General features: G+C 40.7%; 1 protein-coding gene across 1 annotated transcript in view; it reads left to right on the top strand.

Moving 5' to 3' along the window:
• LOC122796644 (copine-3-like) overlaps positions 1-17,140 on the top strand; it is a 1,024,312-nt gene extending 1,007,172 nt beyond the window's left edge. Inside the window, 1 exon segment of the mRNA XM_044065281.1 lies at positions 16,251-17,140. Coding sequence (XP_043921216.1) covers positions 16,251-16,367 — 117 coding nt within the window. The 3' untranslated portion in view covers positions 16,368-17,140.
• Positions 17,141-20,796: the final 3,656 nt, after the last annotated feature.

Below are 20,796 nucleotides of genomic sequence, written 5' to 3' on the forward strand. Positions count from 1 at the left end.
GGTCAATGGGGTGAAATAGCCAGGTAATGGGACATTGAAATGGCTGCAGGGGGACTCTGGTGCCATATTTTGGTTGTCTGTTCTTCAGTTTGCGTTTGAAAGTTGGTATCCCTCAATTCAGTTGAGTGGTTGGGGTTATGTAATTATGTATGCAAATTTTACGTTAATCGGCGTACAGATTTATACCTATTTTTCATGGGCCTTGTCCAGATTTTTGATGTATCCAGGTTGAGAGATATGTTCCTACCTTTTATGTATAACTTCTTTTTTGTTAAATGTCTAGTTCGAACTTTTATATTACATGCATATATTGTTTGGCAGCTTGATCTTTTAAACAGGTGTTTCTTGTCATATCCATTTGAGCCTATGTCACATCTTACAAAACTTTTTGATCTGATGTTGTCAATTTTTATTTTATCCTCACATATGGGTTTGGATCCGATCCCTCGATCTGACGTGGCCTTTGTGGTAGCTTGTGGCAACCAAAAAGCTCTCAAGCTCCCTACCATGCCCATTGTCCCAATAACCTCAGATCTCATTTGCCACTTCATGAAGACGTGGTCTCTTCCAGGTAGCTCTCAGGCAGTTAAGTAGAATTTTTCACTTGTTTTTTTTTTTTTTGCCAAACTTTTTCTTGACTAAAATCTAAATAACTAAACATCTTGTTTATCCCTTTTGACTAGTTATTTCCCTTTTCCATCTTGTCCTGAGGTACTTCTAAACTGCTATTATTAATAGTCCCTTCTACCTGCCTTTTTGTGATTGCCTCTCCCTATCTTTTTCCTGTAGTGCCGTATGCCTTAACTATTATTGTTAGTAGTCCCTTTTCCTTTGTATATATGTAGCCTTTCTCTAAAAAAAGATCTTATTCTTTGTTTGTTGTCTGGTAATAGAGTTATGGCAGTTAAATTGGATAAGCCGGCTGGCTTCAAGAAGTGTTCCAGGTGTGGCCATAAGATATCGTTCAGTGACTCGCATAACCTGTGTGTATATTGTCTGGGTCCACTTCACTTACAGAAGGAGTGTGACATGTAAGACGTTTAACCATACAGCCCTCGTTGAATGCGGAAATAAGCTTATTCTTAAGGGTATGTTGCCTTCCTCTTTTGGGGAAGCCATTTCTGGCTGTGACAAAAAACAAAGAAAGAAAAATGCATCTACATCTGAGCAGTCAAGCCCAGCTTCCTCCCTGTTCTCCAGACATTTGGACAAAGGAAGAAAAAGGCCTTCTTTTTCTCTGAAGTTACTGTCAGAGCATTCTCCGAAAGTGGCTAAACTGTTGGATCCTAAGACTCTGTCAGATCAGACAACTTCCTGGGCTGCCTCCTCAGATGCAACCACTTCAAATTCAGCCTCTCTGCTCCCAAGGATAGATCGGATCGGTTGTTGTTGGATCCTGTGGGGAGCCTTTTAAAGCCCATTCAGACCTTACCTAGGACTCAGTACTCTCCTGCCATCAACCCATTGCCATCCAGAGTTCTTTCTCCCTTCCTGGAGAGACCGAAGTCACTATTGGCATCGTCAACTTGCTCAACTAGAAGCCTCATGGAAAATGAAGTGGAGAGGATAGTCAAGAAGATCCTCTGGGCACAAGGTATTACAAGGGCCCCCTCGGCTCGTAACCTTAAAGGTCAGGACTTTCTAATCTCATCATCGCCTCTTCAGATTCCTCCTCCGTCTTCCCTTGAAGTTTCAGAGCCTTTGGATCTGATCCATCTGGTATTGTCTGCATCAGAGCCAAGAAACTTTCCTTCCTCAGCTCAGACCTCTGCTGTGAGTTCCTCGGCTCAGTTGGAGCCAGGGAGCTCCTGAGGTCATGGCAGCCCAGTCATGTCCAAGATGGTGGGTTTGACTATAAAGTTTTTGGAGCCGTCCATCTATCTTGGAGTCTCAGCTCGGATCAATCCAGCCCTGGCTTTGGCCACAGGAGTGCTGTCATCTGTGTTTGAGGGTACTGGGATCTGTATGCATGACCTTTTGGATCAGGGATCCTTCACTTCTTTGGGACAGTCTGCTTTCAAGGTTTTGGAGATGGTCGTGTCTGTCTTGGCAGCATAGACAATGTCTTCTTCATCAAATTCACAGTCTTCTGCCTTGCAGACCTCGCACCCAGCGTCTCGTCCAGATCTCCCACAGGGATAGCAGGTCCAGAAGCCCCAGGTTACCCAAAAGGGTTCTACCTCCTTTTCTGATACCTCCCCGGAACACCCCATGGAGGAGGTCCCTTGGAAAAGGAAGAACCTAGACTCCACAGAGGAGTCTGTTACCATGGACACTGAACTCAATGAAGGTGATGGCTCCCCACAGTCACCTCCAGATGATGTTTCCTTCGGGGAGATCCTAGAGACCTTGAAACAGAGAAGTGTCTGGAAGCCCATTAATCCCTCATTGGAGGAGTCAGTGTACCTGATGGCTTTTGGATCCTGTCCATCTCTACCTCCTGGGTGACCACACCCATAGATGAGTTCATCTAGTTGATCTCTCGGCGGGCATGGGGCTCTAGATTCCATTGAACTTACCCCCAGGAGACAAAATAAGATAATAACAGCACCAGAGGATAAAAAAAGTTTTGTCTAAAGATGTTCCAGTAGATGCCATAGTCATGGCAGCGGCCACAAAAAAGAACTTGAAGAAGAAAGTTCTACTATCCATCCTCCTAATAAAGATTTAAGGATGATGGAAAGGTGTGGGAAGCGTGTTTTCTCTTCAGCAACCTTTGCCTTGCGGTCCTATAATTTATCTTTCCCATTTTATCAGATTGCATAGGGATCTGATCAATGAGCTACCAAATACCTTCCCAGGAGCTCTGTCTGAAGAGGTACAGAATTCAGTTACCTCCCAGCTGGCCACCCTGAATGCTACTGCAAATTCCTCTGTGAGGCTTATTTTACATGCAGCCAAAGGGGCAGGTAGAGCTGCAGGTTCAAGCATCTCTGTGAGGAGCTTGTGCAACTTTGCTGAGCCCTTTAAGTCTTTGTTTGTCAACTCTCAATGTGACAGCACTTCTGGCCCAAAAGTGAGAGATATGCTATCCAAGTGTGAGAAGGATGGGAAGACCGTTTCTGCCATGGGTGTCCGTTTTTCCAGTCAGAGACCATACTGAGAAAATCAGAGGAGCAGTGGAAAAATGTGGTTCAGAAAATCACAAGGGTCTTTTCCTCAAGCACGTGGAGAAAGTTCCCCCAGTAAAAGAGGGGGGAATAATGATAATGATGGAAGACGCCATCCCTGCAGTAGAGAAGCTCAGCATCATTAGGGGTCCAGAGATACATTCTTTGGGTAACCCTTCCTGCACTCCTGAATGGAGGCCCAATTGCTCTTTTCTGGAGGAAATTGGGGGTCAACTATCCCTGCAACTGAGACCCTGGCTAAACATAACAAATGACAAGTGGGTGCAGAGGATAATTTCCAGAGGATACTGTATACCCTTTTCCCGTCCACCTCCCCAAATCAAAAAACTCCCCAGTGTTCCACCCAGTCAAAGGGAGCAAGCAGCCATCCAGATACAAAGGCTGCTAGACAAAAGAGTGTCCAAGAAGTACCCCAAATCAGAGGGGATCCGGTACTTATTCAAGTTTCTTTTTGTTACCAGAAAAGACAGGGGACTGGAGACCAATTTTGGATCTCAGCAGATTGAACGAATTAGTTCAGTGGAGTAAGTTGTGGATGGTCACAGTTCAGTCCATTCGTCCATTGTTGGAAAAGGACGATTGGATGTCCTTGACTGACCTTCAGGATGGATGCTTCCACATAAAGATAGACAGATGATCCAGAAGTCATTTATACTTCATGCTGGGATCCAGTCATTGTCAGTTCAGAGTACTGCCATTTGGCCTCACTACAGCCCCCAGAGTGTTCACCAAATGTGTGGTAGTAGTAGCAGCTCACTTGAGACAGCAAGGATTCTGGGTGTTATCAGGCGTCTACTTCTAGAAGCAAAATATATTGCGTTTCAGATGTGTTCTTTGTTAGGTATTACAGTAAATTACGAAAAGTCACACCTAGACCCCTCTCAAGAATTGGACTTCATAGGAGCAAACATAAACATGATTGAGATGGTAGCATGTCTCCCTTCATCAAGGGTAATGACCATAAGAGATCAAGTCAGAAAGTTGATACACAGTTCAAGAGTATCTGCTCGAATGGTACTTCAAGCCTTAGGTTCTATGGCAGCAGCAGTAGTACTAGTTCTACTGGCAAGATTCCACATGAGAGTATTGCAGTGGCTGCTTGCAGTACAGTGGTCCATTCTTCGCCGACCCAACTCAGCCCTGATTAAGAATCTTGAACACTTGCAAAAAGGATCTTTCATGGTAGAGCCAATCAGATCAATTTACACAAGGTTTGTTCCTTCCTCTCTCCAAGGCTACGGTGACCACGGATGCTTCCCAAATCGGGTAGTGGGACATTATTTGGGAAAAACAGTCCAAGGCACATGGTCTATGCAAGAGGCCAAGGCACACATAAATGCCCTAGAGAGTAGGGTGGTGCTGCTAGTGTTGCAAGCCTTTTAGAATGCTCTTCCTCTGGGGACATTTGCAATTCAATCAGGAAACGTATAGGTAGTCTGGTACATCAACAAGCAGGGGGGAACCAGATCATACCTCTTTTGTTGAGAGGCACTCAGAGTGTGGCAGTGGGTGAATTCATCCTTCCACTTTCTGCTAGCAACACACATTCTGGGGAAGTTGAACATGATAGCAGGCAAGTTGAACAGATCTATTATTATGCCTCACAAGTGTTCCCTCAATCAGAAAGTGGTGGAACACATATTCCGCAAGTGGGGCCAGCTTTGCTGAGACCTTTTTGCATCCCCTCTGAACAGTAAATGCAGCAGTTACTTTGCCTGTTCCCCCAAAGTGGGGGGGGGGGTCTCTGAGGCATTCTCTCACTCACGATTGGCCTCCTAGTAAATTATATGCTTTTCCCTAACTACATTAATCCTCAAATTTCTTCAGAAAGTGAACAGATTAAAGAGAGAAGTAATCCTCATTGTCTTGTATTGGCCTCAACAAATCTGGTTTCCCTTTCTTTGGCCACACCTATGGAAAAAATGTAGATTCTGGGTCCAGTTCCAGACCTTCTGTCACACCTGACAGAAATGCCTCATCTGAACATTCACAGTCTCAAGCTAACAGCTGGTATCTCCAGTTCTGCTGATAGCCAGACAGCCTATGCTGTCTTCACCAGTGCGTCATATTCTACTATCCTCCCATAAGTCTACACAAAAGTTGTATAACAGTAAATTAAGGAGATTCATACATTGGTCTCAACAAAATGATGTAGATCCCTTTTCTGCTCCTATCCACACTGTTCTAGAGTTTTAGCATAGCTGTTTGAGGAGGGTGAAGCTTACTCAAAAGTAAAACTGCAGCTAGCTGCAATTTCTAATTTTCACATTGGATTTGATGGTTCCTACCTCTCTTCACATAAGCTGTGCAAAGCCTTCTTGAGAAGAACTCTCTTATTCAAGCCCCCTTATAAAGATCTTTCACCACTCTGGGACTTAAATTTGCTGTTGCAAAAAAAAATTATGCAGCCTTTTTTTGAACCAGCAGCTACCTGTCAACTCAACGTTCTCTCTTGGAAAACCATATTTTTGGTAGCCATCATGTCTGCAAGAAGACTATCTGAGATTCATCCCAGCCACCATACTTGTTTTTTCACAAAGACAGAGTTACTTTATGTACTAATCCATCATTCTTGCTGAAGATAGTTTCAGGGAACACAATCAACCAGTCTGTTAATCTACCAGTTTTCTTCCCAAACTTCACCAGTAAAGTTGAATATTTCTTGCATTTGTTAGATGTTCATAGACAATGACATTATTGCCTTCATAGAACAAAGGATATAAGAAAAGAAAGTCAATTATTTGTCTCCTTTTCGGAGACTAGATTGGGTCTTCCAGTGAGCAAGGTTACTCTAGCCAAATGGATTACAGACTGGATGTGTTTTATTTACAAGAGACAAGGTTTAGAGCTGCTGAAAACAGTTTGAGCTCATTCCACTAGAGCCATGGCTACCTCCTCAATGTTTCAGGCCAGAGCATCCATGGATGATATTTGTGCAGCAGCAACCTGGGCTACTCCTCATACCTTCATTACTCATTGCAAGCTGTTTTTGATCTCTATGGGTAGGGCCTTCTTTGGGTCAAAGGTTCTGAAGAATATCCTTCCATAAGGCCACCAAAAAAAAAAAAAAGGTAGTTGGGGACTGTATCGGCTCTGAAGAACATCCTTCCATAAGGCCACCCAAAAAAAAAGGTAGCTGGGGACGGTGTCCCATATGTGAGGATAAAATGAAAATTGACAGCAACAGATAAAATAGTTATGTAGTCACCGTAATGTTCCATTGTATTCTCCATTTTCATTTTTCCTCAACAACCCACCCACCATCCCCCTGTCCCTTTCTTTGTTTTTAGATGAGTGAGTTGACCTAAATTTGATAATTGGCTAATCATGAACACCAGAAATGGGCTTACCCTTATCCAAGGAGTTTCTGTATTCTGTTATTTTTCTATTGTTATCAGCAAACAAGATCTGAGGTTATTGGGAGAGAGGCATTATGGGTAGGGTAGGGAGTTTGAGAGCTTTTTGGTTACCACAAGCTATTGCAACAGCTGAGTTGAATCCGAGGGATCAGATCCAAACCCATATTTTTATTTATGTATTTAGTTATTACATTTGACTGGGAAAGTCTGACTGGGCTAGGAGCCCGTTTTCAGCAGAGGCCCAGGGAGAAAAGCTCCACAATAGTACAGTATATACATTGTAAGACACAGCATTTGTTCACTGTATAGTAATATTAAGACATTAGTATATAATTTATACTTATAATAACATAAGACAGTTTAGGTATACACAGAATAGCATTTTTTGATTTGAGATTTGATGTGAGGAAAAAATGAAAATGGACAACACAGATGGAATGTTGTGGTGAGTATGTAACTATTTTATTTTTAATTGAAAGCCCACAAACTAAAAACAAACACCCCTTCAATACCCCCTAAAACCTATTTACTTAATAACATGCAAAACTATACATCTTCAAAATGTTTACTTTTATCTTTCTAATAAAAACAAAAGTTCTAAACTGATAGCCACACAGACAGGCTAGAGTTAACCAAAATAAAGGTTAGTCATGCTAAGATGCATGATACAGACTATGGTTTTAGTAAGTGCTTCTGGTTTTGTCTTATCTTTGTAACTCTACCAGCTGAGAAAACACTTGAATGCTTTTAGTAAGCACTTTCCCTGAGCCTTTTCTCTCTGTCAGATTGTCTTCTAGGGGCATGCAAACCAGACACAAAACTGCTAAAGGTACATTATTTACCAGAAAAAAAGCCTTATAATATTCAATATTTTTCTTCATTTATTTGCTTTCTAATAAGACTTGTTGCTGGATAAAGCCAAGGGCCTTAACCCATTCATCCCCCTATGCAAGCATGAGAAAAAGCACAGTAAGTTTTTTTTTTGTCATGCTGTCTTAACCAGACCTTCCTCCTTTCTCTCTCTTTTTTTTCCATTGCAGTGCCTATATATCTTAAAACTGAACAAGAAAAAAGACTGAAGGGAGCAACAGAAAAAACATGCACCATTAAGAAAAAAAAATGACTTACAGTTAACTTTCTCCCTCCTGTTCCCCTCTCCCAAGTATTTTTCCAAAGATTAATGACATGAAGTAGGGAATTTGCTTTAGAGTCCCATACAAATGTAACAAAGTCCATGAAAATCCAATAATTCCAGATTCTCTTGTTCTGCCTTGTTTCACAAATATATATTGCTTTCTAATCCCACATTTGTCATTTTCCAAGTTACTGATTTTAGTCCCCAAATATTAATAACATGAAGCAGGGTGTATATATATATATATATATATATATATATATATATATATATATATATATATATATATATATATATATATATATATATATATATATATATACATACATATATATATATATATATACACACACACACACACACACACACACACACACACATATATATATATATATATATATATATATGCTTTAAAGTCCCCTACAAATTTAGCAAAGTCCAAGGAAGTCCCATATTTTCAGATTTTCTTGTTCTGTCATGCTTCACAAATACAATTATTGCTTTATCGCCCCACGTTTGTCAGTTTACAAGTTACTAGCTTTATTCCTGTTTATCAGCATCCCCCAAATCCTGTCTCTGTTTCATTATCAGTGTATTCTTGATTATTCTAGTTGACTGTTATGTTTTCATCCTTCTATCAGGCATTTTCCATTGAAAGTGGAAAAGATTTCACAGGCTTAGTCTCTCTGTAATCCTCATCACCAGAAGGACATGAAGCAGAACCTCCTTCTGTTTCACAGCTCACCCTTTGTTGGACAAATGTTTGTATTTTCTCCATAGCATGTGTTTCATGAAAAATGTTTTTGTCTCTCCAGTGAAAATATTTTGATGATGTCTAGGTACAGCAGTTTGAATCTCATGCCTACTTCTCAGCATTCCATAAATAATAGAATATATTTACTCCTCTTCTGCCTGGTGTACAATGAGTAGTCATTCTCCACAAACACTCTGCTGTCTCCCACTTTTAGTACTTTGTTCTTCTGCCACAGTTTTGTTAGAATCAACTCCTTCTGCTGATAAGACTGTATCTCTTGCCAACAAGACTGTATCTCTACTGTTTAGGTTGTTTTCTAATACCAGATTTGGAGGTGCCTGTATTACTGCTTCAAAAGAAATTTACATCAAATACCTTTCCATGGACACAAAAACCATCAAAATTCACTTTCGCAAATTGCGGAATGTTTCCCAGGGTAAGGAAAGAGTTGGCCAATTCCACAACTTTGCCCTTTTCCCCAATGTAGTGCAATCTCAGAGTTGGTATATGTACTTAGGTGTGTGTGGAAGATGAATCCTCTCACTTGGGTGGGTTTGATTTAATGTGGTGTGTGTTCTGTTGTGGTATGGGACAATTGTTACATTGCCTTGGGAAAAATTCCGCTATTCATGGAAGTGAATTTCAACGGTTTTGTGTCGATGGAGAGGTGTTCAGCGTAAAGGTCTTTCAAAGTAGTAATATAGACCCAATTTGGAGCATACACACAATGTGCCCTTTCAATTAACAAATCCTGGTGTGGAATACCAGTTCACTTGCTTATTTGTGCTTTCATAAAATTAATACAGTCTGTTCCTTCCAGCTTCGCTGGTGCAGCAGAAAATCTCAGGTTTCTCTTCATGCTCTATCCTCCAGTTTTGTTATTTTTTGAAACATCTCTTCTTGTGCAGTCTCATATTCAGCCAGCCTTTTCTTCATTTCAGCCTCTGAGTTTTGTAGTTCTGTCACCTTATCTGTATGTCGGCTTAAAGCTTCTTCCATTTTTTCCAGCGTTTTATTGTTTGTGTTGATATACTCCCTCAGTATTTTGTTTATTTTAACCAAGTCTTTGTGCAGCTGCCTTATACTTTCCTCTAGGTTACTGCCATTCTGTGTTTTTTCCTCACCTTTTGTAGCTGATTTTCCTCCAGGTCCTTTATATTTCTTTTTTCGCGACATCCAAGCAGTGGACTTACCAGCCATTTACTGAAATTTACCCAGAAATCTAGTTCCACTGGCTTTCTGTGCTACGTTTCTGTTTTCAGACTGGGAGAGCCAGAATTAAGCTGTTACTCATTGTGCAACCATCTTGGAAGACCCGTGTTTACAAGGTTCTCATACAGGACTTCACTTGAAGTAGTTTCAGCAGTGTTTGAAAAGTCTTTGGAATCAAGTGACAAAGTCCTTGGAACAGGAGTCCTTAATACCATGTCTTCTCAAAGTAATAAAATGGTGGGAAGACACTGTTCAGAGCAGCAATGCCCATTTGACCTTCCCCATCCATCCCTCACTCTTAAAGGAAATGCTTTGAACTATAGATTGAGAAACCATATGGATTCAGTCAGAGTACAGGGCTTATGTGCATAAAAAACATTACAATAAGCAGAACATCTAAAAAACACCACACTTTATTCAGAACCAGTCACAGGCAGTTCAGGACAAAACTTCTGGAGAAATTATAATAGTGACAATTAAAATTAAATAATAAAACTTCTTCTTCTTTCGGCTTTTTCCCGGTTAGGGGTCGCCACAGCGGATCACCTTGTCCGCTCATGATTGGCATTGGAGTTTTACGGTGTCGAGTTGCCAGCCCGGTGCCCAACCTTCCACAGAAGGCACACACACGCAAACACTTACACCTAGGACCAATTTAGAGTGTCCAATCCACCTACAGCATGTCTTTGGGATGTGGGAGGAAACCGGAGCACCCGGAGGAAACCCACGTGACCACAGGGAGGACATGCAGACTCCGCACAGAAGGCACCCAGCCAAGGATCGAACCAGAGAACCTCTTGCTGTGAGGCGACAATGCTAACCACTGCAACACCGTGGCCACCCTAAAATTAAATAATAAAACTAATTAAGAAAATTTTAAGAGGAATAAATAAAAATAAATAAATTAAGCCATAAAATTAAAGCAGTTGTATCCAGTTATTATCGGCATTCAGGCCTTTAAACTTCAGTTTATCATATTTTAACTTATTAAATGTTTTAAACATTCTTTAAATTAAACAATTAATTTGAAATGTAAATGTTTATATTTCATGCTAACAAGATCTCCATCTCAATTCAGACTACACAAAAAGCTAAAGGAAATGTTGGTTGTTTAAGTGGCTTTGAAAGCAATCAAACATTTCTGTACCAAGGGGTCCAACAGTTAGTTATCAGAAGTGGACAGTACTTTGCCAGACTCGAACAGTGGCAGGATCCATTTGTATCTGGTGTGGCTACAAAATCCTTAACTTCTTCTTGAGTTACAGACATGAGGTAGGCCTTCTGTAACTCTTTTTGCCTTTCTGTAGAATGCTGAACTTCCTTCCTTTTTGATGAGATGTCAGTATGCCTTCCTTTCAGACTGGAGCAGTCTTCTGTATGCTTTTCTTTTAATATTTCAGGAATTTCCTGTTAACAACAGTTAAGGAAAAAGCTTTTAAATGGCCTTGATATCTTCTTTCTTGGCTGACTGAGGCAGCCATGGTTCTTCTGTCTTCATTGATTTGTCTTGCAGTGTCTTCGTTTACCTCTCAGAGAGGCTCTCCTTTCACAACAGAATGTGAAATTTCTGACCCTCAGCTTAACTCTCTCATCACATTCATCGCTTTGTGGGCTAATATTTTGGTATGTGAAAGCTCAGATTTCTCGGGTGGCCACGGTGGTGCAGCGGTTAGCATTGCCGCCTCACAGCAAGAGGTTCCCCGGTTTGATCCTTGGCTGGGGTGCCTTCTGTGTGGAGTCTGCATGTCCTCCCTGTGGTCGTGTGGGTTTCCTCCGGGTGCTCTGGTTTCCTCCCACATCCCAAAGACATGCTGTAGGTTAATTGGACACACTAAATTGACCCTAGGCATGGGTGTGTGTGCCTTCTGTGGAAGGTTGGGCGCTGGGCTGGCAGCTTGACACCGTAAAACTCCACTGCCAATCATAAGCGGACAACGTGATCCACTGAGGTGACCCCTAACTGAGCCGAAAGAAGAAGAAGAAAGCTCAGATTTCTCTATGGATGTTATGAAAATGTTGAATAACACTAGAAAGATCTTTGTTAGAAGACTATATTTGTTTAAATGAAAAATATTCTGTTTTGATGCCAGTCTAAGGGTGTGTCCCATTAATGAAATTAAACTGCCAGTCAATCGAGATGATTTGTCTCACCATTCTCAGCAAGGCCTGATATATTCCTTAAAAAAATCATCTGCTTAACTCTCTGTGTCTTGCATGAGATCCTCTAGTTATGCTTTTGGAATTCTTTGTCTGAGACTTCCAGAAGAAGAAATTTCACTCCTGGGATCTAAATTTTGTTTTGAAAGTCTTACTAAGCATTGTCTTAAATCAGAATACGTCATTCCTTTCAAGATCATAACTTGAAAGAGTTTTGTTGGTAGCTATCAGTTCAAATTGGAGGGTTCTTTCTGTGTTCTATGATCCTTTTCCAGCTTTTCACAAAGGTAACTTATGTTTATGTTTTACATTACTACCTCCTTTATTTTTAAGGTTATGTTGAGGGTTGTTGTTAACAAATTCATATGCTGTCTTTTCACCTGCACCCTGAGAACACGGTTAAGAGGATTTTGAATGCTGTGGATTGTCATAGTTGGATATAGGTCTAGTTTGCTAGGATAAGACTTAACATTTTTTTTCTTTTCTTAGAACCAAGTGAGTATTCCAGTTTCAAAGCTTTACAGTTTCATTCTTTGCTGTTCTGACTCTACAGACAAACACACTTCAAGACAAGACAGAGTTTGTTGTACTATAGTAGCCACCATTGCCTTGGTTGATTTTTTGGAGATGTCCCTGCTGCTGACATTCATCTTTGTGGACCATTATGTTAGATATGTATTCTAAGCATAGGTGGTGTTTGGGTTTTGTTGTTGTTGCTGTGGTTCATCCTATGCTGCCAAGTGATTCCCTTTTTTCATGTGATTCCCTTCTTGTTCTATGATTCATGGTTTTGAATTCTCCAGCTGAGCAGTAAGTAAATACCATAATCCAGTTGTGTGAGGAGCTCAGCATAATATTATGTTATTTTTTTTTCTAGCTTTTCAGTGTAACTGTCCCCACTTTTTTTTGTTAGTCTGTTATGCTAAACTTAAATGCAGTTTGGAGAATGAAACAGAAAGGGCACTTAGTGTGGGTGCTTAAGTGATAATACCTTGTTATGTCTTGTTAGGAGAATGTAGAATTTGAAGATTTTTTTTTTTTCACTGAAACTTAGTAGAAGTCTAGCTGTTGCCAGTTCTTTGGAGATAGGGTAGGTTTCTGATTATTTGATATGTTGCTTCATAATATATTGCAATGCACTATTTAGGTTAACTTCTTGTGGTCTTCCTGAGTGCTTTTTAGAGGTATATGTTGCAATACACTATTTAAGAGTTAACTTCTGTTGGTCCTCCTGAGTGCTTTTTAGAGGTAATTGAAAAGATTCTGAGCACAGTACTAGACCAGCTTCCCATAAATGTCTGTTGTTCAAAATTAGTTTTCTTCATATGGTTTTTAGCATTGCATATTCTATATTTGTTAGATTTAAGAATTCTGGTTAGATTAGGGCTCATTGCATTCACGTTACACTAAAGATTAAGGCTATAAGCTATTAATGAAATGTTTCCTGTAGTCCAGGGTTTAATTCCTTCAGCCTCCATTTATCTACTGTGTGTCTTTGAGCAAGTCACTTAACCAGACAGTACTCTGGGCAATTGGGAAATTGGGCTGGGCTCCTAAATGGTCTCCTGAACTACATCCCTGGTAACTACCTATGAACCAGTATGTGTGCTTTTTTTGCTGCCATATTCAAGAGATGTGGTAATCTGCAGTATTCCATACTTTGACAGAGAGGGTTGATCCTGTTTTTCTAATTTAGCCATTGCTTGGTATCATTCTGGAGGAAATAATTTGAAGGAGGTTGCACCCCAACTGTGATGAATGCTGAAAATATGAAGGCAAAAACAATATCAGCAATCTACTTTTATAGTACATTCCTTACACTACTGCACTTTTTCAATGAAACAACTGGTTTGTCTTACCTGCACATAGTTTTGGAGAAGTGTGCAGTTTACTTCCATGTGCGACTACTATAGGTGTTCACTTGCTAGCAGCTCGTAACACACCTGATGCTACTTGTTCTAAATGGCAAATGCCCTAACTCCCACTACTGCAGTCCTAGTATATTACCTGACACTCCCACAACCTGACAGAAATGAACTGCGGAGCCCTACCAGAATTGTAAATCTAACCCTAAAGCTCACACCTAACCCTAAACAAAGCACTCCCTTTCCCTAAATCTAAAGTCCTCAATTGCTCCCTAACTTTAAAACTCCACTTCCCACTCCATAAGTCTAAAGTCCCTGATAGCACCCTAACCCTAAAACTCCACTCCTATTCCTTAACTCTAAAGTCTTTTCTTGCGCCCTAAACCTAGAGTCACTGATTGTTCCCATGCCATAAACTTAAATTCCCATCTTGCTTCCTAATCCTAAAGTCTCCATTTGCCCCCTAATCCTAAATTCCCCTCCCCCTCCCAGCTCCCTAAACCTAAATCTCTCCCTCACTGAATCCAAACCCGTCCATCCGAATCACTGCCTGAACTGCATTCCCACTGCCTCCCACTCCCTCCCCACAGCTGATGGACTTAACTTGTTGAACTTGGCTACTTTGTTCAGGCAAGATGCAACAGCTTGACTTTCTCTGAACGGCTGCCACACCTCACCCAAACCTGTAGTCGAGTTTGAACAACCAGCCATGTGAGCAACAAGGTGCCAGAGTCCCTGGCTGTAAGATGTTGGTCTTCAGGTGTCTGGGACTCTGGCACTTGTAGTAGACCCCATCTGTACAACCATCCAAATTCGTCCTTGTATGCAGCGTATGTCACTGTGGTTTACCTTTGAAAGGTTGAAATGCAACTTGTCAAAAGACAATTGCACGAAAGGACGTTTTCAAGATCACAGTTAGTGGAATACAAATGCATCGAATGTGCAATGAGTGAATAATGCACATTGACATTCGCTCATAGCAGATTGGGCATTGTGGGTGCGGAGTGCACTATAGTGGGGATTGGGAAGTTGATCCCTTCCTCACTGTAGTGTGTCCTCGAAGTTAAAATATTAAAGTAGGGGGTGTGGGGGTGCAACCCCCACATGGGGGGGTGCAGGGGTGCTTGGCCCCCTGCATTACAGTTTTTTTTTCGATGTCTGAGTTCGAAACTCAGCTAATCTGCTTTTCGATTTGCTGAGTTTCGAACGTCAGTGCTGTTTGGAATTATGGTTTTCGTCATTTCGGTTCACACAAAGGGCTGTTCGGCAGGTTGATTTTCAACCTTTCAAAGGTAAACCTGTCACCATATATCTTACTTGTAAAGATCTTTGACCATTGTATTAAACTTGTGGTATGCCATCCTGGATATGAGAAAAGCAAAATGTTATTTTACCAAAATGAAATCATATTTTCAAAGGCCCATTAACTATAAAAGTGTGGGTATAAAATGCATATTATTACTAGTACAGTGCTCTCAGAATTAATCTTTCCTTACATTGTGACTGGTCTGCTGTGTCCTTATTGATTTAGGTTTGATTCCATGCCTTCTCTATTTCCTTGTGGTGCTGAAAGCATTCCTTTTACTGTACTGACACTGATTTAACAAAACCAGTAGTCATTCAGTGGTTTACAGTGACAGTGGCTATGGCAGTTTACCTGTTACTTGGTGAAAACTTAGTGCCTGTAGGTGTACTGTATTAGGGAAGGAAAAAGTATTTCTTGATAATATTCACAATTAAGCATGTCTCCATGTATGCATTATTGCTCACTGGCTACCCTAATTTAACAAAATAAATGACAACTTTATTGGGCAGGTAGCTCACACTACCATACTTACAGACTTTCTGATGATAGTCCCACTGTTTACTGCAGTCCTTTGAAGCAGATCTTAAATGAGTTCTGACCGTATACTCCAGATGGACAACTGCAGTATTTGTACCATAAATGTGAAAAATCATTGCTCATTTTAATTGTGTTGTGCATGCACTATCTTCACTGAAGTCTAAGGCCACAGTACTCTCTAATGCTGTGGCAAGCGCAAGCATCCAGTATGACATTTATCTGTCTGTCTGTCTCTTGTATATGGCGTAATAAGGGTATGAGCTGCTAACAAGCTTCATATTGTAGTCCTGTGTATGATTTCCCTCTAGCTGTACTTACAGATTGTGTGATTGTGAGCAGATTAGTTAACCGGATAGTGTTGCATCTTCCTTTTTGCCTAAGGGGCTTAACTGATTAACAAGTAAATAAAATAATATACATGTATTTTTACTTAATCCTTTGTTCTGCATTTTCTCCAGGGCTCAGCTAGACAGTAATACATAAATGTATATCTTTGTATCTGCATAATTGTGTGTGTGTGTGTGTGTGTGTGTGTGTGTGTGTGTGTGTGTGTGTGTGTGTGTGTGTGTGTGTGTTTGTAATATACATTTATATTTCAGCTGTATGGTAGAAGTACATTTGGGTGAGGACCAAGCAAATATTTTGATGGCATGCTTCTGATTTTTGGTGACTGCAAATGCAGCAGTTTCCTTTAAGTAGTAGTAACCTTATTAGTTTTTGAAGTATTTTAATGTGTTCATAGGAAAGTTCTCATTTTTTACAGCTAACGTTAAATTTGTAATTGCCCTTTCCAGGCACCCAAAGAAGCTTTAGCCCAGTCGGTGTTGGCAGAAGTACCTCAGCAAGTAGTGTCCTACTTCAACACAATGAAGCTACACCCACCCAATGACGTGAGTTCAGCACCTTCCTAAGCAGAGTTCCACAAGGATATGAAGACTTCCACAGGAGTGCAGGGATGATGTGCATGAGATAAGCATGCTGTTATGTGCTTCTTCTGGACATTATTAATGTGTGCCATTTTTATTTTTGTAACCTTATATTTAATATTTTTGTCTTGGAAACAAGTTGTTTACATTTGCTTTTTTTAACTGGTGTTACATTAGCAGCATCTGATCAGTTAAATATTAGCTTGTTTTTCTACTCATCCCTTGATCCCATTCATTGGTAGTCACATAATAAAATCAACATAGGATTGAATAGAAGCCATTGCGCAAAGTTTGATGCCATGTTCAATTATTTTTGGCCTTGTAGTCCTTCTTAAATTTATTGGCTATCACTACCTCCAATGATGTGCCTTAATTCTAAAAAGGAATGTATGTTGCCTTTGACCATTGCTGACAATGTTCTACTTCCACGGACCATGATTACTCAAGAGGAAAGGCCTGTTCACCATATAGTTGTGTACTTTCCTAAAGCACATCTCCATTTTCTCAGACCAATTATAATAATGTGTCTTATTATGTCTTAATTCATTAAACTTGTGCACCTTTTATTTAAATTTGTATAATCTTAATGTAAAATAGCAGCCATTATCTAATTTATATTTACAGGTATGGAGTTATAAGTAAAAGCAGAAGGCAATATATTCAAAATTTTTTATGTCTGAATAATATGCACGATAACATTTTTATGTCTTACATTTTCTGCTGTCATCCTATTTCATACATAAATGAATTTGAATCAGTCTGTTGTTTTCTGGGGTGAGAGTGGTGTTTGTCTTTATTCATGTGTTATTGTTCATTCAGTGCAAACACAATGGAAGCAGGTGGTATGAAAGGGCACACACCATCTGCTTCCATAACAGAAGTTGTTGATTTGTGCATGTACAGGCCAATAGAAATTACGCTGACATTCAGTTTTTTTGCATACTTTGTGAAGGCTGTACTTTACCTGTACAGACTGGCTAGACAGAGAGACTGAGCTAGGAAAGATTTGCAACAGGTAAAGGTGATAAAGGATAATGAGGGAAACATACTCACAAGCGAGGTGAGTGTGCTGGGAAAGAGTACTTTGAGGGGTTGATGAATGAAGAGAATGAGAGGAAGAGAAGGTTGGATGTGGGGATGGTGAATCATGAAGCGCAATGGATTAGCAAGGAGGAAGTAAGGATAGCTATGAAGAGGTTGAAGAATGGAAAGGCTATTGGTCCAGATGACATACCTGTGGAAGCATGGAGGTGTTTAGGTGAAATGGCAGTGGAGTTTCTAACCAGATTATTTAATGAAATCTTGGAAAGTGAGAGGATGCCTGAGGAATTGAGAAAAAGTGTTTTGGTACCGATTTTTAAGTATAAGGATGATGTGCAGAGGTATAGTAATTATAGAGGGATTACATTGATCGGTCACAGCATGAAGTTATGGGAAAGAGTAGTGGAAGCTAGGTTAAAAAGGGACGTGATGATTAGTGTTCAGCAGTATGGTTTCATGCCTGGAAAGAGCACTACAGATGCGATGTTTACTCTGAGAGTGTTGATGGAAAAGTACAGAGAAGGTCAGAAGGAGTTGCATTGTGTTTTTGTAGACTTAGAGAAAGCATGTGACAGGGTGCCTAGAGAGGAGTTGTGGTATTGTATGAGGAAGTCGGGAGTGTCAGAGAAGTATGTAAGAGTGGTACAGAATATGTACGAGGGTAGTGTGACAGTGGTGAGGTCTGCGGTGGGAGTGACGGATGCGTTTAAGGTGGAGGTGGGATTACATCAAGGATCAGCTCTGTGCCCTTTCTTATTTGCAATGATGATGGACAGGTTGACAGACGAGATCAGACAGAAGTCCCCATGGACTATGATGTTTACAGATGACATTGTGATCTGTAGTGAGAGTAGAGAACAGGTGGAGGAGACCCTGGAAAGATAGAGATATGCTCTAGAGAGAAGAGGGATGAAGGTCAGCAGGACTAAGACAGAATATATGTGTGTGAATGAGAGGGAGGATAGGGGAATGGTGAGGATGCAAGGAGTAGAGGTGGCAAAGGTGGATGAGTTTAAATACTTGGGATCAATAATTCAGAGTAATGGTGAGTGTGGAAGAGAGGTGAAGAAGAGAGTACAGGCAGGATGGAGTGGGTGGAGAAGAGTGTCAGGAGGGATTTGTGACAGACGAGTACCAGTAAGAGTGAAAGTGAAGGTCTACAAGAGGGTAGTGAGACCAGCTATGTTATATGGGTTGGAGACAGTGGTACTGACAGAAAGGCAGGAGTTAGAGCTGGATGTGGCAGAGTTAAAGATGTTAAGATTTGCACTGGGTGTGACAAGGGTGAACAGGATTAGGAATAAGTATATTAGAGGGTCAGCCCAGGTTGGAAGGTTTGGAGACAAAGCCAGAGAGGCAAGATTACGTTGGTTTGGACATGTACTGAGGAGGGATGCTGAGTATATTGGGAAAAAGATGCTAAGGATGAAGCTACCAGATAACAGAAAAAGAGGAAGGCCTAAGATAAGGTTTATGGATGTGGTGAGAGAGGACATGCAGGTGGTTGGACAGAGCAAGATGCAGAGGACAGGGAGAAATGGAAACAGATGATCGGCTGTGGTGACCCCTAACAGGAACAGCCGAAAGAAGATGATGATGACTTTTCATTAAAATGTGATTTGTTTGATGACATGAGAAGGCACAAGATATTATCTGTCATGATGGGAGTTGATGTATGCATGCATAAGTCCTCAGAAATGATGCCGCCATTCATGTACTTGCTTTGCAAAAAATGTATAACTGTACTAGCCAGTCCCACCCATATTGAGATCTGTACAGTCCATCAAAAGTTACACTGTCACCTGGTTCTGCTATATGTCTTGCAAAATCCATACATGTACTTACAATAAAAGCTCAGGTAAACTTCAGACCACAGTAAACAGTGAAACACTTAACAAATTTCAGAAAAGGCATCAAGTGAAATAACTCCTTGACGTGGAGTAAAAAAATAGTGATCAGTTTAACACAAGTACAGCAAGCAATAGCAGCAGCACATTTTAAAATTCTCCAGGTGCCCTTTTGCAGTGAATATATCTATATAAGTTCATAAGTATGTACTAGGCTTTTGATCTGCGACGATCTTAAGAAGCCTAGCTTTACATTCCCATGGTTTAGCACTTACATTTTGCATACACATAACCCAAAGACAGGCCAAACAAGTATATCCTGGGGCATGTACATGTTTCCCCTATCCACGAGGATGGGGTACTAAACTGGGAATGAATTTGTGGTTAACCATTCATTAATCTAAAGTATATTTGAATAGAGTAAGAGAAGTAATTTATGTGGTGTGGAAGACTGTTTCATACAGGCAGTATTCACTGTGATACAAACATGTCACTCCAACAAGTCCAGTTAATTTTGCAAAGAGTTTGAGTTTCGTTGAGTGGATGTTTATGGTACCAGCGGACTTGTGAATGTGTAATAACAGGTGTGACAGAACAGGGTCTACCAAAGCTCTGTATGTTTTAGTGAAATGGGAGGGTGCAGTATAATCAGTCCTTTTGTATGTCTACAAACTATAGAAGGACAAAAAAGGTTGAGGTATTCATTTTTGTCCCATTCCAAATGTTAGTATGTTTAACTGGAACTGAACTGTTTGCATTTCCACTCATCCCAGAACTGCTATTTTTTTTTATTAGTCATTGCATGTCCCAGTGTGCTGTATCCCTCGGTGTGTTAATGCTAATTCAGATTGTGCCAATTAGACTTTGGAACAGAGGAGTAGATGTTCTTCTTATTTCACTGTTGCAGTCATCACACTTGGGTTTTCCCTGCCAGGGTAGCCCTGGGCCGGTCCGAATACCAGAGACTTAGTATTTCTGCGTCGGTTGCTGTCACTTGAGGACTGACGTCAGGTCGTCAGTGGTATAAAATAAGGCAGCCGATGCCATTACATCAGTCTTTCTTGCCATGGAGCCCGAAGCAGAAGCATTCTGCACGAGTGCCAGTAGGCCACTACCTAAGTTTTCATTTCCGAATTGAAGTTGAAGTCTTCTAAAGCTAAGTACCCCATTGGGGATCCTTTTTTCTTGCACTAACCAATGTCAGATAAAGTCAACAATTGTCTCGTCCGTGAAAAATGAATACCACACCGAGACTTCCACTCTTACTGCGTCACTTGTCTAGGCCCAGACCACGAAGGTCCCCGTTGTTACTTCTGTGCTTTCTTTAACACCAGAACTGTCGTTGGGCCCTTACTGTAGCCAGATATTTTTGTTCACGGTCCTCAAATTCTGATATGGCTTCGGTAAGCCATCTGACAGCAGATCATCTGAAAAAACGTAAAGATAAAGACAGAGACAGACTGCACAGGTCCAAACCTACCGACGACACTTCTGTTAAGCTAGTTGTCAGTCCTCCGGTACACAGT

This window comes from Protopterus annectens, chromosome 3.part0 (assembly GCF_019279795.1).
Source record: "Protopterus annectens isolate FY-2018-M chromosome 3.part0, PAN1.0, whole genome shotgun sequence".
In the NCBI taxonomy this organism is placed as follows: domain Eukaryota; kingdom Metazoa; phylum Chordata; order Ceratodontiformes; family Protopteridae; genus Protopterus; species Protopterus annectens.